Source organism: Buteo buteo, chromosome 20, assembly GCF_964188355.1.
Source record: "Buteo buteo chromosome 20, bButBut1.hap1.1, whole genome shotgun sequence".
NCBI classification, from domain to species: Eukaryota; Metazoa; Chordata; class Aves; order Accipitriformes; family Accipitridae; genus Buteo; species Buteo buteo.
This window is the reverse complement of record NC_134190.1, coordinates 16,362,381-16,379,205: the sequence shown is the minus strand read 5'-3', so window position 1 is coordinate 16,379,205 and position 16,825 is coordinate 16,362,381. Positions and strand designations below refer to the sequence as shown.

At 49.7% G+C, this 16,825-nt stretch overlaps 1 protein-coding gene across 4 annotated transcripts in view; it reads left to right on the top strand.

The window, feature by feature from the left end:
* Nucleotides 1-6,937: 6,937 nt before the first annotated feature.
* The window catches only part of ZCCHC2 (zinc finger CCHC-type containing 2), a 45,788-nt gene continuing 35,900 nt past the window's right edge, over nucleotides 6,938-16,825 (top strand). For all 4 annotated transcript variants that reach the window (XM_075052434.1, XM_075052433.1, XM_075052432.1 and 1 more), the window contains exon 1: nucleotides 6,938-8,089. In XM_075052434.1, coding sequence (XP_074908535.1) covers nucleotides 7,136-8,089 — 954 coding nt within the window. In that variant the 5' untranslated portion in view covers nucleotides 6,938-7,135. The remainder of the gene's footprint in view (nucleotides 8,090-16,825) is intronic.

Below are 16,825 nucleotides of genomic sequence, written 5' to 3'. Positions count from 1 at the left end.
CAGAAGACAAAGGAGCAGTAGCAGATGACCACCCCACACCTCCAGTAGCACCGAGCTGTGCAGCTGAGATGTTCATTTTTGCACCAGACCCCATCTCGTCCATAGGCTCATGACGGCAACTCCCCCCCCGCAGGAAGATCTCTCCTTTTGTCCTCCAGCTGGGCTTCCTGGCAAAGACCCACAGGGTCCTGACCTTGACAAATTGGCTCTGGCAGTTGCAGCAACCGTTCCTCTTTAGAGGGCTTCAGTGGGACGTGAGCCACGCTTGGCATGAGGGGGTTTCCCTGGCTGTAGGTGAGATGCGAGGCAAGGCTTGAGCTACGGAGAACGCCACGCTCTGAGCACTGGCGGCGACCACTTTGCACAGTGACGGCGAGAGCTGTGTGTCTAATTTGGGCGGCAGCAGATGGATCATTTAAGACAGAAAGAGACTGGCACTACCAGCAGAGCGAAGGGATAACGTGTTCCTTCTGCAGCACAGATCTCACAAGTGACTCATGACTCTTCTGCAGCTCACGCTGGCATCCCTTGGTCTTTGTGACTGTGACTGCAGATTTTAAAGGTCAGGATGTAGCGCTGCTTCCCCGGTACCTTTGAGTCCACACTGGCGAGAGTTTTGCTTTGAAGAATGTCCAGTGCACACGACGGTTCCTTACGGTTTGGTCGGCAGGTTGCTCTTCTCCTCCTGGCCCAAGTGTAGAGATTATGAAATAATCTAGTCAATAAACCTCCCAGGAGAGTTTGATTCCCTGGTGCTCGTTGTGTACATAATTATCACGTACGTGACTAATATCGGGCAGGCCTGGTGCTTAGGCTCCTTCGTGCCTGAGCCACACCCACATTCCTCCTGTGAGCCCTCATTTCAGGACAGATTTCAATTCACTTTCATCAGATGTTTAAGGTGGCTCAAGTATTTTCTTCTTTGTGTAGGTGTTTAAATTTCAATGCCTTGCACTTAAGGACATACTTCACTGCTAACTAGGGCAGAGACTGGTTTGGGCATACCCTTAAATGGTCTTCTGTCTAATGGTCTTATTTAAGTAGGACTTCCCATGACAGCAAAGCCCTGGCGTTAGCTAGGCTGTGCGTGCAGACTGCCCACGTGCACGAGTTCATCTGCTGCTCGCCGTGAAGGCACACAGTGGTGGTTCACTCTGGAGGCACAGGCAGTTCACCACTGTCAGCTCCAGGCTTTCTAATAGTCCTGAAGGAATGTTGTTGAAAATCCCGTTGCTTTCCTCCCCAAAACTGAATTGTCATCTAGATCAGGTAGTAGCTTTCTGTGCAAATTTCAGTTCTGGGTACAGTGTATCCTGACACGGCACAATTTATGCCGGCTTGAACTCAGCATGATCCGAATCAGTGCAGGCTGTACTCTGATGGTAAAATCCCACTGAGAATTTCCATCAGCATAGGGAAACCGCTGGCCAGAAGATCCAAAGGATAAGAATATCCCAGTGCTACTGTATTCCTAACTCTCCTTAAACTCTCTTGATAACTTCTGTTTGTTATTTTACACAGAGAAAAGCAAACCGATACAGGCTCCATGCGTACCACGGGCTGGAACGCCGTGCAGGTAAGGAACCCGCTCCATTTGCACAGAAGTTGAAATAAGCTCCCCCCATCTTAGCAGCTTGGTAATGTTTCCATCTTTCTTACGTTTCTGAGTGGCATCCAGCTGAAAATAGTAATAGTTCACCTTTGACATTAATGTAAAAGAAAGACCGCAGCCTCAGTTCAGCTTTCCTTGAACGGTGAGCTGAAATTTGCAACCCCGTTTCGTAACAGTACCTTTATTGGCAAGCTTGCCGAAGAGGCCTGGGATAGGTGACCTTTGCAAATGAATAACCAGCACCTCTGACTTTAGAAATAGTCTTTCATAATGAAGTTGATCCTGGGAACACACGCTCTGCCTACGCTGAACTTATTTTGCAGTAACTTTAAATCCAAAACTATGTTTAAACCATTTAAACTGTGCTTAAAATTGTATGCGTATTCCTCCACAGGATGCTAACATAATTAGGACTACGGGTCATCTTCTGCATTTTACTAGTCGTATTGAATATAAAGTCCTAAAAATGCCTGTCTTCATTCCATAAATGCCTAATGAAAAAATGTAATTTCTTAAATTTGTATTTAGTTTTCAAATATAAGCTTGTTCAACTCCTGCTGAAGAGGCCTAAAGAAAGAATAAACCAGCTCAAATATTCAAAACCCATCAGAGCAATAAAAATAAAAAAATAAGTAATAACAACCTAGTGATTTGTCAGGTTTTATTTTTAGCGAATTTCAAGTGTCATGTTCTCAAGACTTTTTCTTCCAGATCTCAGGGCTGAAAGGTAAGCACCTCCTCTTTCACAAAAGGTAAGATACTCAAAAAAATGCCAACTATCATGAGATAAATGACAAATCATGAGTCAGCAAAATTGCTTCAAAGATTTATCAGGGAACTTACATTTTCTTCCAGGCTGTTTTTTGGGTGACATTTGGGTGACACTGCCTGAAACGATTCCCTTACACCTCGGGAGTTGGGCTGAGAGACCTGACAATAGTCCATATTACTGACAGTGAATTAAACTCATTTGCAAACTTTGTATAAAGAGGCAGTTGATCTTCCTACAGTCTGGGAAAGGGGAGGAAAGGAAGATTTTGTTTCCCCATTTATGTATCTTCTACCCTGTAGTATGAGGATCCATGCAAAGAACCTCACTGAGCATTTCTTACAGCTTCTTGTAAAAGTGAAAACACTAATAGCACAGACAGTAGCTGGAGAACAGTATCAACATGTAAAAAATATATATCCTGATATATATGAAATATATATATACACTACTCTATATGCAATATATATATATATGTCCTACAGCCTCCCTATCTGATTTTTAAATGGGCCACAGATTAACCTCATTCACACCCTTACAAACCAGTTTTAGCAGATCCTTAATAGTGGTTAAGGATCAAACAGACTGAGATTATGAAACTGGTTTTATATGTTGCTGAAATTAATGGAAAATCTTTGACTGCCTTGGTCAGAAGTCAATACTGAAAAAAATAGGATAATTTAAAAAACAAAAGAATTGTATGTGGATAGTGCTGAAGGTTACTTTGTTAGTTCCTCCTTTAGCTTCAGCATTCAGTCCAGCGTCCCGGTGTTGTGCTTTTTATTCTTCTTTATGGCTTTCTTCCTTCTAAAAGCACTGCTGGAGAAGTTTTAGACCTGCTGAACAAAACCCCCCAAATGCCGATGACTTCTTTGCAAGGACTTAGCGAGGGAGGCCATTTCACTCCTCAAGAGACACACTGTGGCTGCCTGCACACAGCGTGGTGACACAGAGTACAGGAAAACGGGGGCTCCTTGGCTTGTGCGTCTCTCGGTGTTCTCCACAGCTCATTCATCCAAACTGCGACCGCCACAGCTAGGCGTAGAAGCTGAGCCAGCAGCCTGTGGCAACCAAGTTCACAGAGGGATCTATCAATAAGGACAACATTTCTGGACCAGCGATGAAGCCTCTGTGCACTCAGGCGGCTGCGAGGCTTCGATAATTTGAGCAGGGGTTATGCTGTAGAGGTGAAAAGACGGCAGGTGGAGGAAGACTCGGAGAAGTCGCTAGTCCTGTTTCCCCAAATCCAGCTGTGGCAACGGCCACTCTCTCGGACACGGCATCTTGCTCCGCGTGGCGCGTTTCTGGGCCTTGACCTGGGGTGCGAGGCCAGACCCCTGCTGCACGCTAACGAGGGCCACTTCCCAGCGCGGGGCTGCGCGGCTCCCGAACCGGCAGCGCCGTCCTGCCTGCTCCTCCGCCTGCTCCGTGTTGCATCAGAGTTCATCTGGCTTTCAACTTTGAGGGAGATTACAGACATATTTTTCCCTCTAAGGCTCTGTACCGTGCTCACCTTAAGTCAGCATGACTGTGGGCCCAACAGTCATTAACGATCTACACAAGCTATACTTTTTTTAAGAAAATCAGATTAAAAAACCTCAAGGGCAGCGGCCCTGGGCAAGTCAAATTTTACAGTAGCCTCTCCTGTTGTGCCAGCTTGTTGGTGATCGTGCATTTCCCCACGGTGTCCTTCTTTTCCATTCACAGCTGAGTTTCACTTTCATTTCTCTTGGGCTCTCGAGTTTCAGTTCCCTTTCCACATTGTCCTCTTTCTTGCTGCCACCTCCCTCAGCTACTGAAATACTTGTAAGTCCACTTGGAATAGCTTTGTCTTCTTTTTGCTTTCTTATGCTATTCCTCTTCCTTTTTTTTAATTTTTATTTCCTGACTTCACATCTTTCAAATCTGTTTTTCTCAAGTATCATAGCTTAAGCCATTAAGAAAGGGGAAATTAAGAAGGGCTGAGTTAATCAGGTTCTTAAGCTTATTTGTGAAACTAAGTATCAGCTTGGGAACTATCACAAATAGAGATGGGCTCAAGTATTTTCTGGACTCAAGGAGCGTATTTTCAACCGTTACCCTCGTGTGTGGAATTTATCTTACCTTTGTGGATTCATGAATGGATCAGCAGTCCTTCTCTTTCTGTCATCCCCCTCCTCCCCTTCCCCCCAAATTAAATTCCTTTTCCACCCTCTGTGGTGTTACCTATTTGGAACTATGTCATGTTTTATTTGAATCACACGTTGTTAAAGTAGGAAACATTATTTCTAACATTCAGATCATTGTAATTCTGATCCTGCAAATTCTATCATCTGGACTAAGTATCTGTTCAAATTACTAAGCAGAAACCTCAAACCTTGTTTCTGTGCTTCCATGATTCCAGCTTGGCACATCCCCTGAGATAGTCACAGTAATTTTTCTTTGGAAAAAACATAACGGCAATATAACAAGAATTGCTGTAATTCTAGAACTACTACTTCATAATGACAATGAAAGAAAATATTATCCTGGGGTATTATGACAGCTGCATTGATTGATAACCGTAGGGATCTGGAATGATTCACGGGTCCAGCCAGGCCCTAACTAGCAAACACTATAAAATAAAAGAGGATAAAATGGGTTTATGAGACTTCTTGCGCCTATTCTTCACCTTCCCAGTCCTGGGACCAGCACAGAACTGCCGGCGGTCCAGGATGAAAGGGTAAGTCTCGACCCATTTCCCACTCCCCACTGCACTCCTGACACCACACCTCCTGGAAAAGGCTGTGACGACGCGAGGAGAGCTGCAGTGAGTCAGGTTCAAGTCCATTTGTGTTACCAGAAGAGGATCGAGCAGCAATTAGGAACGTATAAACCTAACATATGCTACCTACAAGTTAGTCCTTTAATTTTTTAAAATAAAATACATATACTTGCTGCATATATATAAAAATGCAGGCTATGGTTTAGTCTATAACCACTATTCAAGACTGCTCTGTGGCAAATCTGAGCGATGCGTACAAGATTGTAATAATCTGCATGACATTTACTTAGTTGTTTAATAAGCAGGCCCTTTCATTGTGGCACAGTAGGCTTCTGGACAGACAGATAAGAGGGAGCTAGCACTGGCAATTTATACTTTCTTGCTGTAAGCAGTTCAGGGATGCTGCTTTGCATAATTGTAATTAAAACACATTTTATTTTTCACTGTGCTGTTCTGCAAGCCATGGGCTCGATTGTTTTCAAATGTACTGTCTTTATGTAAATATGCGGGAACCTAAGCAAGGAGCATTGCAACTTTCTGATTACTCTGGGTACTGCTTAATCTTGTAATTGTAGGCTCTTTGTCGTTGTGGATTGCAACAGTTGGGAACAGACTAGGGGGAATGAGAATGAAACAAGCCTGCGATTTCACGACGGACTATCCCTAAGCCGTTTTGCCTTACTTTTTTTTCCCTGTAGTATTCCCTGTATTTCCCTCCTGTAAAGCAGCCTGGTAGAAAGCCACGTGACACTGTAACAACAGTAATTAAAAAATGAGACATCTTACGATAGTAATAGTTTCAATTGCATTAGAAAAGTAAAAGCCGTGTTTCTGTAGGCAACTAGCACCGTTCCATCGGCGCAGTTCAGCTTCGGGGCCGGTCCTGCCGGCTGCAAGTAAATCCACCTGCCTCTCTCCGCACACCGCAGCCTAGTCATCGGCCAACACTCGGCCTTATCTCGGGAAAATCTTCCGGCTACAGGAGGGGGGGAGATTTGCTCCCCCACTGCTCTGGGCCGAACTCCCGAGCTGTTCCCACCGGCGTGCGCCGTCCAACCCGTGAGGCAAAAAACCCGGGGCCGACCCGGGAGCCAGGCCGCCACCGACCTGCGGGGGGGCGCCGGAGGAGCACGACTCCGCGCTCCGCCGCCTCGAAGCGCCGGGGCCGGGGCAGCCGCCCGGCTCAGCCCCCGCGGCCCGGGCTCGGGCACCGCCGCTTCCCTCTCGCCAAGAGACGAGCGACACCCCCAGCCCGGGAAGCGAGGGACGCCTCTCCTCCAGGCGCCCGCCGCCGTTGCTCGCGGCAAGGCACCTCCCGAAGGCCTGCGGCGCACCGCGGAGGAGGCGGCCTCGGCCTCCGCCGGGCGCTGAGGGGACCCGGGGCGGGGCGGCTGCTGCCAGGCCCGGGCCCACCGCGCTCGGCGCGGCGCGGCGCCGCCCTGCCCAGGCCCCGGCCTCAGCCCCGGCCTCGGCGGCGGGCGCCGCGCACGCTGGCGAGCGCGCTGACGTCGCCGGCGCCGATAGGCGGAGAGGCGCGCTCCGCCCGCCCCCTCTCGGCCGCGTCCCCCTGCCCCGCCCCCCTCCGCCGGGAGCTGGGGCTCAGTCCGCGCCGGCCGGGGCCGCGAGCGCCGACGGCCGCCCTCCGGCTCTGGGAGCGCGCGCGCAGGCGCGCGCCGAGGGGCGCACGGGGGCGCGCGCGCGCGCGGACACGGGCGCTGGGGAACGGCACGGGGCGGGGGGAGGGGCGAGCGGCTGCGGGAGCCGCAGACGCCGCCGCGAGCGAGGCCCGCCCATCCCCCACCCGCCCGCCCACTCCCCACGCGCGCACACGCCGGGACCGTTGCCCCTGCGCGCGCCTCTCCCGCGCCGGCAGGGCCGCGGCAGCATGAGCGGCTCCTCCTGACCGCCGGCCGCGCCGCGTCCCGTCCCGTCCCGTCCCGTCGCGTCCCGTGGCTGCCCCCCGCCGCCGGGCCGGGCCCCGTCGGATGTTGGCGTCCCCCCCGCGCCGAGGATGCTGAAGATGAAGCTGCCCCTGAAGCAGACGAGCCACAAGGCGGCGGCGGCGGCGGCGGAAGAGGCGGCGGCAGCCGCCGCGGGGCTGGGGCTGAAGGAGCCCGGCGCTGCCCTGGACTGTCACCTCCAGCTGCAGCAGGTGCCCCGGGCGCCGGCCCGCGGGGGCGCCGCCGCGGGGAGGGGGTGCGGGCTGGAGAGGCCGAGCCAGCTGCACGGCTTGGGGCCGGGGCCGGGGCCTGGGCCCGGCCCGCCGCCGCCGCCGCCCCCCCCCGCCGCGCTCACCGCTCCGGGCGGCGGCGGCGGGCCCGGCTCGGCGGCGGCCCGCACCGACAAGGAGACGGTCTACGAGTGGTTTGGGCTGGTGCTGGGCTCGGCGCAGCGGCTGGAGTTCATGGTGGGGCTGCTGGACCTGTGCAACCCGCTGGAGCTGCGGTTCCTGGGCTCCTGCCTGGAAGACCTGGCCCGCAAGGACTACCACTGCCTCCGCGACTCGGAGGCGAAGGCCAACGGGCTCAGCGACCCCGGGCAGCTCGGCGACTTCCGCGACCCGGCCGTGCGCTCCAAGCTCATCGTCTACCTGGCCCTGCTGGGCTCCGAGAACCGCGAGGCCGCCGGCCGCCTCCACCGCCTCCTGCCCCAGGTGGACTCCATCCTGCAGAGCTGCCCGGCGCGGCGGCCCCAGGCGGGCGCTGCCGAGGAGGAGGGGGCGGAGGAGGAGGACGTGGTGGTGGTGATGGACGGAGCGGGAGAAAACGGGCAGGCCGGCCTCCCCGCCGCCCAGGGCCTGGGCTTCGGCGCGCAGGAGGAGCTGCTCCTGCTCTTCACCATGGCCTCGCTGCACCCGGCCTTTTCCTTCCACCAGCGGGTCACGCTGCGGGAGCACCTGGAGCGGCTGCGGAGGGCCTTGTGCGGGGACCAGGAGGAGGAGGGCTTCGGCCGCCACCAAGCCCAGGTAACGCCGCGCCTGGTCTCTTCCCGCTGCGCCATCTCATCAGGCGGTTTCCTCCTCCTTCCTTCACCCCCTCCCGATTTTCTAAGAGCTGGGGGCGGCCGCTTGCCTCTTTCCCCGAAGCCCCCCGCGGGGATGCGGCCCCTCCCGTCTCGCCTCGTCTCTCGTCCGATCCCCCCACACACACCCCCCGCCCCCCCCCCCCGGCAGTGTAGGCCCTGGCCACCCCCACGAGCTGCTGTAGAGTCTCTAGTATTTTAATAATTTCTTTTTATTGTTGTGATGTAACAGTGCCTGACCGTGACGTAGTAGAACTGGGGAGGGAGGGAGGACTTCTTCTTCTAGCCTGCCGTGCTTTCTGGAGCACCGCTTTTTGAATCCTGCCTTGCTGGAGCGCAGGGTGCAGAGTACTGCTCCAGCTTGACTGGCTGCCTCGTACGCTGTAGGCCACGGGAGAAGTTGTACAATGCAGAAGTACAAGCGACAGCTTGACTAAACTTAAAAAAATAACAGTAATAGCGCTAGATAGAAACCGTACGGCCTAAGAGAGTGTTCTCTAGGGGCTTGAAACAATAGAACGCGTTGAAATAATTTTCATGTGGAACCTGCTTCCCACCCCCCCTCCAAAATGAGATGTAGGCTTGGACTTGGCAAGGATCAGGGCAGCAGTCAGGGGTCAGCGGCTCTCAAGCTGGTTCTCTGAAAAGCCACGTTCGGTAAGGTGGCTGAAGAGGTTTGCGAAGGGGCAGTAATCGTTCTACTAAGGCAGCAAATTCAAATGTCACAACTGGAGCTTCTGTTCGGAGAAAAGCTGATTTTCTGGTGGCTGTCGGGAAACAGCAAAGCACATCTTGAAAGCAGATGTGCCACTTGTTGCTAGAAGGTGGCTGTCACCGAGAATGAAGACGTTCAGTGAGTGGCACTGAAGCGTTCTCCTGTGCAGCAGTTACGTTTAAACCGAGGTTTTCCCCCAGTGCCATTCAGTGCTGCCCTCTTGGCGAGCGTTGGCTTTAAAATCTGCCCCGTATTTATGCAACCAAGCCATCGTTGTGGAGCTCTGCAGTTTTTGGTCTATAGATGGCCTCTCATGCAAAGGGGAAGAAAGGGCTGGAAGATAGCTGTTTATAGTGCTGTTCAACCGAACACATCAGGTTTTCATCGGGTACGTAACAGAAGAAGGTACAAAACAGTAAGGGTTGGGGCTTTTGGATTTTGCTTCTAAGTTGGCTCACAGTGCTATCCAGTTCAGCCACTCCTAGAAAACTGTTTCACGCTGCCTGCCATACAAAAGGAATGGCTCCATTTTCTGTTTGGTAAAGACGGGATATGCTCTTGAGGAGTAGTTGGAGGAGACAGATTAATTTCTAAGCCTTCAAACACATGAAGTAAATGCTTCTATCGTTTTAAGGCCAAAGCACATTTGGCAGGTCATAAACTAGTGGGTAGATGTTACGGTACTGAAGTCATAATGAATTCATAGCATAAGTCCAAAAAGTGTTTATTTTGGCTCATTGACCTGCATCAAGTCTAGCTCTATCCCAAAACGAATTCTGGAAGTCCATCTTTAGGGGGAGAAGTTCGAGTTGCAGGAAGTGGTAAGACCGGACACTGTTCTTGGTGGGTTTAAAGCACGAAGAACTGGAAACATACTTCCTGCCTGAAACTGGCACATCAGTTGTAGCTGCTCAGTGTGTGTCCCACCAAATGCATAAGGAGATCAGGCTCTCATGAACTACCGGAATTGAAGCCTGTTTTGTGCAGCACTCTGGCTTCGGCATAAAAGCAGCCTTCCAAGTCGTGGAGGTTTTGTTTACTCAGGGAACACTGAGAGACCCAAGTCAGCTTGGCTGAACATGCACGTCACATATTCCCTAGTCCACGCAGGACTGAAACGGCATCCCTTCTGTAGGCTTTTTTTCCTTTTTTAATGGTTAAATTGTAAGTACAGCAGAGCCTCTTCTGGGAAATAATGGCTGACAGGGAACGGAGGGGATCGGTGGTTTTCTGCTGAGTATTTTCAGTTCACGTTCACAGGGACAGTGGGACCCTTGCAGCTAAGACGCTGGGGGAAGTGGAGTTAGTAGCACGGTCGAAGACTTCCCTGGCAAAGTGCAGCTGTACTGTTAAATTGGGCTTGATTTAAAATCCTGTCAGGTGTCCACAGGCTTTTGTATCCTCCTTTAATCTCTGAAATGTAAGTGCCTTCGGGGCTCTGCGTTCGTCAACTAGAACGGTTCATAAAGACCTCTTTTGCATTTTTCTTCGGCTGGCCTCGGGTCAGAAGGGCTGGGCTCTCTCTTTGCTTATAACCCGCTCTGGGGCCACGGAGGCAGCAGCCGTGCGGTACCACGAGCGGCTTTCCTCCCGCCCGTGGGATGTCCGCCGTGCCCTGCGCCCTTCCTGCCTCCCCCGGCCCGGGCCGTGCCCCCCGGGGGGCCGCCTTTGCTGCCGCGCCTCACGGCCGCCCGGGAAGCGCCCGGAGCAGGCGGTTCCTGTCACGTTTTGCAATGGCCGCACCTGGAAAAAGGACTTGAACTTTCTCCTGCCCCGTTAAAGAGGGAGAGCCGGGTTCTGGGGGGGGGGCGCGGGGAGGGGGGAGCGCCGTAGCGGCCCGCAGGTCTCGCCCCTTTGCCGGCCTGAGACCGGCCGGCGGGAGGGGGTGACCTCTCGCTTTGTTTGCGGGGAGGACGGATGGATCATGGCGCCTCCCCGCCCCGTGAGGGCGCAGCCCCTGTTCCCCGCCGTGCCGGTGGGGGCGAAAGGGCCGGTCCCCGGCCAGCCGCGCCGCCAGACCCCTCCCCGGGCAGGGATGCGGCGGCTAATGGTCACCGCGGCTTCCCGCCCCCGTGCAAGATGGCGGCGGCGGCGGAGCCTGCGCTCCTGGTCACGTGCCCGCAGGGCGGTTTTCTCTCCGTCCCGCCGGGGGAGGGGAGGCGAGGCGCGGCGAGGCGCGCGGCGCCCTCTGTTGCGTAACGGGCAGGGGCTCGGCCGCTGGGCGCCGACGGGGCGGCGCGTGGGGCCGGTCCCCTCCGGCCCCGCCGCCGCCGCCCCCTGCCCCGAGCGCGGGGGGGTCCCCCGGGCCGCGGTGTGCGCGGCTTACCGGGCCGGTAAACGGCGGGAGGAGTCGTGTGCGGAGGGGCTGCTGCCTCAGCGGTGGTCTTCCCTTCCGTGGCGGCCCCGGGCTTTCTCGGCTCCTGTCTTCTCGCCGGTCTGGAGACGGCAGGAGAGCCGTTGTTCGCGTGTCCCCTGAAATCGTATGTCCCGGTGGCCAGAGACGGTGGTGTGAACTCAGCCTGCAGAGGCGATGGAGTTCAGACCTGGAATCGCACCAGGTAGTTTACTTGTCAAGTTCAGATTCCGAATTCCTTAGGGCCAGGACTCTGCTATTGCATGTGGCTTATCTAACAAAATGGCTCGGTTTGAGCTCTTAAGGAGCTGTAAAGTTTAGCTATAACGAGCGGCAGAACTCGAGGGGTTCACCTCCAAAGAAATTGTGGGTGATTTACTAGAACGTAAAGCAGTTTGCTTTTTCCCATGATTGGGATTACGTTTTCTGGATAGGGTCTGTGCAGCCTGTTAAGATTGAGCTCACGTTAAAGTTGCTTCTTGTCAAAGGATTAATAGGATTGCTGCTCTTCTTGGTCTCCCTTTTTAACCATCCTTTAAGAACTTAACATTTCTTAGTGATACATTTTAACAAATTTAGCTGGAAATGGCTGATAAATTCAAAAGTTGTAGGAGATAGGACTGTTGGGATGGGATGGGCAGAGGTAGGATTGCTTTATAATTGCATAAAATTTGTTTCTTTGAGAAAACGTTCTGAAATACTTTTTGGGTTTTTTTTTCTTAAGGTAGAAACGTTTGGTACTATTTGCAGGTTTTTAAATGAGGGTGTAGTTCGTAATAACACCTTTTGGAAAAAAGTCATTGGTATGTTAAACTGTGCAGAATATAAACTTCGAATCTAAAGGTGAAGAATAAATCAGCAGCATTCACATCTGTAGTCATAAAGCAAGCATTAATGTGCAAAGAATCTGCTGATTCCACTATATATATTGGTTTAAGTAACAGAAGACGTAGCTTAATTCTTGTCTTGGTTGTATTTGTTTAATAAGTGCATCAGTATCAAAGCTGTTTGACTTTACTGCTTATCTTGCTCCATCCCATGCAAGATCTGAGATCAGAATGCTGAAATACTGAAGGAAGTCTGAGTATGTGCTAACATAATAAATGCGGCTTGTGTTAGGCACTGGAACATTTAATCAGGCATACTTGACAGTAATAGAACTAAGGTTCTGTTGAAATAAGCAATCTCCTGGAGATAATGGTTTGCTGAATAGTATTATAATTAGCTGGCTGGAGGATTCTTTACAGAAAAAGTCTCTACTTACAAACAAATGGAAGGTTTCTATTTACAGAGTATTTTTCTTAGCAGGCTTCTATTTATAGGATATTTTGTCTGCAAATTAGAAGAGTACTTTTATGATTGATCTTCAGTGACTTGCAGCAGAACAAGGTAGCAGAACTTAATGTTAGAATCTAAGAGCTCTGTCTGTGGAAACAAAAATACAGGCAATCCTATTTTCAAACAGCAGTGTACTCTTTTTAGTGTCATAGAGTTGATTATAAGGAAAAGTGTGTCTTCAGACTGTGGTTTAAATAAGAGACAGAAAGATTGAAAAATGTCATTTTACTCCTGGCAAAGATCTTTTAAATGGTGATATGCTCCAGGAAGATAGAAATGTTTTTACAAGTTTTGTGTACTGAGATAAAAAGTATTCCAGCTCTCTTAGTGAACCTAACACCCTTGTCTCTGAACAGGAATTTCTCTGGCTCCAAACAGGAGTTAAGGGTTTCCAGAAACATTACGGGAAGTCTTCTGGAAAGGAAGTCATAACTAGGTAAAAGACAATGCCTAAAATGAAAGGCTTCTGTCTAAATGTGCATGCTAATGCTCCAGGAAATTGCGGAGTAAAAACTTTCACTGCTTTCAGTTGTTTCAGTCGTTTAGCTCTAAATATGAGCTGTTAGGACAAGACAAGTTTGTAGCCTTGCCCAGTCCCTTTATACCATGGTTAATCAGCCTCTCATTTTCCATGCCAGTTTCTTAGCCGACATAAGAAAAGAGCATTGAGGGCATTGAAAATATACACATGACTTCCTCATGCTTGCACTGAGATTACTGTTGTTAAGCTGTGGTCCGGTTTTCAGTGTTGCCCAGTCTTGACTTATTTGTAGATAGCAGGATCTCACTGGGCTTGGAGTACTGAGGACTCTCAGCAATTTCTGAAGAGCTGCAGAAAAGGATGCAGACAGCAGCAGTAAGATGGCTGTATCTGTGAAACCACTGAAGTCTATAGGATTCTGTCTACTTAAATCTCTGTCACCTCATTTACTTGCTAATATCAGTGTCTAGCCATAGCTGCCCTAGAAAAAATGACAGTTGATTCTCCATTAACTATAATTAATACTAAATGTCTACTTTTCCTCCAAGACTTGGTGAATTTCTGTAGTATCTTCCCAGTCCAAGGGTTTATACTCTCAGAGACCGAAGCTTGCAGAGGACATACTCAGAGATCTGGCTGGAAACTGCATTCCTTTGTGAGCTTCTTGCCTTTCTTCAACCTCTTAATCTTGTTGTTCTGGGGAGAAAAAAGTAAAAATACTTTTAATAGTGAAAGGAGATTTAATGCCTTGGGAAGTGTCTTAAGAGTGAGATAAGAACATGACAGAGATTTTCCGTTATTCGGAACTGCCATACATGAAAGAATACTTTTAAACTCTGCTGCTTAGACCTCTTGGGTTCAAGAATTGGACAAAATGACCTATTACCCTCTGCCAGTAGTTAAAAGTAGTAATGAAGGCATTGTCTCTTCTCAGTACTAATTGTACTTCTGTGAACCACTCTTAGGGGGCAAATGTTTTTTTAGATCTTTCTGCCACTCTAGGCCATTTTGAGAATATTTTCTGGTATCAGTCTGAACTAATACATTCAAGTAATTTTTTTCTTATTCACTCAACAGACAACTGGAACAGCACTGAAGTTAACAGAGTTGTTGGATGAGCAGCCAACTGGTGATGCAGTAACATCTGAACTGTTACATTGCTGGCTTTACCTTCAAGTTCTCCACTTTGTCATGGGCTAGCTAGGTTAGACTGAAACTGTGGTTTAAGTACAGTTAAAAGCTCAGATGCAAATGAGGCTTAGAGAAAGAATGTGCTGTGTTTCTAGCAGACACAAGGTGCGGTATTCCCCCAGCACTGTAAATCATTGCTGTAGCTGCCATGTCTGATACTTCAAGTGTAGTTGCCACAGGCCTTCATAGCTGAAGTTGTTAATGCTGCGTAAGAGGTTGGTATGCCCTTTGTCTCAAAATTCTCATGATTTCAGGGTGCTGCAAGTTAGTCAGTATGTGATTGCTGAAGCTGTCATATGGTGTGCTTTTCCTCCCTGAATCAGCTGATGTTTTTTCAAAAGGTTTCTGTCTCCCTTGTAGTGTTTTGTTGCTGCCTCTCACAAGTGAGCTCTTAAAATAGTTTCGCTAAACACATAATGCCTTAAAGCACTCTTGGGCAACTGTGTGTTCTCTCTATGCAGTCCAGCTTACTAGATACAAGTTAAGAGGACAGTTGCACATTATCCATGTGAACCATACCTTCAGCCAGTCAGGCTTTTATTTTGCATATTGTGGGGGTTTATGTCTGGTCACAGAACCAACCACAAAATGACTGAGGTTGGCTGGGACCTCTGGAGGTCATCTTGTCTGCCACTTCCCCCTGCTCAAGCAGGGTGACCTGGAGCTGGTTGCCCAGGACCATGTCCAGATGGCTTTTGAGTATCTCAAAGCATGGAGACTCCACAACCCCTCTGTGCAACCTGTGCCAGTGCTCGGTCACCCTCACAGTAAAAAAAAAGTGTTTCCTGATGTTCAGAGGGAACATCCTGCGTTTCAGTTTGTGCCCATTGCCTCTGGGCCAGTCCCTGGGCACCACTGAGAAAAGCTTGTCTCTGTCCTCTTTGCACCCTCCCTTCAGATGTGTACATATATACATTTTTATATGTATGGGTCCTTTTCAGCAAAACTGCTTTCTAGCTGGTTAGGCCCCAGCTCGTGTGATGCCTGTAGTTGTTCCTCCCCAGGAGCAGCAGGACTTTGTGCTTCCCCTTGTTGAACTTCATGAGGTTCCTGTCAGCCCATTTCTCCAGCCTGTGATTCTATGTGGAATAAGCAGCATTGTTCTGGAGGTTGATTATGCATGTGAAAAGAGTTAACAGGAAGCATTTAAGTTGTTTGTTGGCTGTAGCTGAAAGAGAGATCGTTTGGTAGATCATTGTGGTCTTAGATCTTGAGGCCGATTCTGTTCTTAGTCTTGTAGGACAGCTCTCTGCATCTCAAATCAATCGGACAGTGCCATTGCGTAGTTCAAAGCTTGCAAACCAAAGCGTAAATTAGCAGCAATGTCAGTTGAGCAATTGTCTTCAGTCTTGATCTTGCATTTGGCTAGCAGCTTGTCCAAGACCCAGTAGTCGATTTTTGCATGGGAGGCAATCTCTTGCATCAACGGTTGTCAACATCAAACAGATTTTGAAGCATTGCTGCCCTGTATGTTTGCATTTGTGAGTATTAAATGCATGTGCTGGATTTCCATTTAAGTATAAGATGGCACGAATGTTCTATCCCTATATCCAAGCAACAGTGAGAATTAGCTGATAGGGTGCAGATGTAGTTGCACACAGTCTTGAGTAAAGCTTCCTCTTTGCTGCTGTTGTTGTCGAGAGAGGGTTCAGCAGCACACAAGTACATGTGCAGTTTCAGCTGATTGTTGCTTCTTAAGAGGTGATGTTTAGCCTTTGTGCTAACATCTGTGTATCACAGTTGTGAAGCAATAAGGGTGGTAGCTTGCCTGTAAGGATTGTTTTAAGCAAATCACGGCTTTGGTCTTGTAACTGACACTGCATCTGTAATGATTATTCTGACACCACTCAAATTTCTCTAAGGTACAGGTGCTGTAGCTGATAACTCATGATGATGAGTTAGACCTTGATTCTTCCAAGATGCCTTCTTTCATCTGGTTTTGTTTGCCAGTTCCCACTTGTACATGAAGGAATGAGCTGTGCCGGTTTATATCTGCATATCCTGCAAGGCTAAGTGGTGCTGTCCCTAACAGCACATTTACTGAAGTCTTGCAGAAAAATAAGCTTTCATATTTGGGCATGTAGAACTAATCAAGCTGTCCAGCTGCTGTAAGCAGGTTTCTCTTGTTAGTGCTCATCAGAGCTGATGCATGAACAGTTCTTTTATGAAAGTGCAATGCAAACATCAGAAGACTTATGTGCATCAGTCACTTGCTCATGATGATTAGTAGGCTATCCAATAACAGATTTCACTACTTATTGCCAAACCAATACCAGTATGACATTTTTTGATCAGGCATCTACGTTAAGAGAAGGCAGAGTTTGGACATCTGTCATGTGTAGACTAGTTGAGATTTGCTCAGCTCACATACGTTAGTTATACAGAGCAACATCCTTCTGAGCAGGATGGCTCTCCATTTCAGACATTTGGTGCTTATCTTTACAGTCCTGGGAAATATCTCAAGTGATAGGTAATTTTTTTTTTTTTAATATGGTACTTGCTTTCAACCGTATGAGGAAAGATGTCTTGGACACAAAACTCTGGTCTAGATTGTGAGAGGAGAGAATTTTTAGAGTGCTCTCTTAGCTCGTTTCACTTTCAA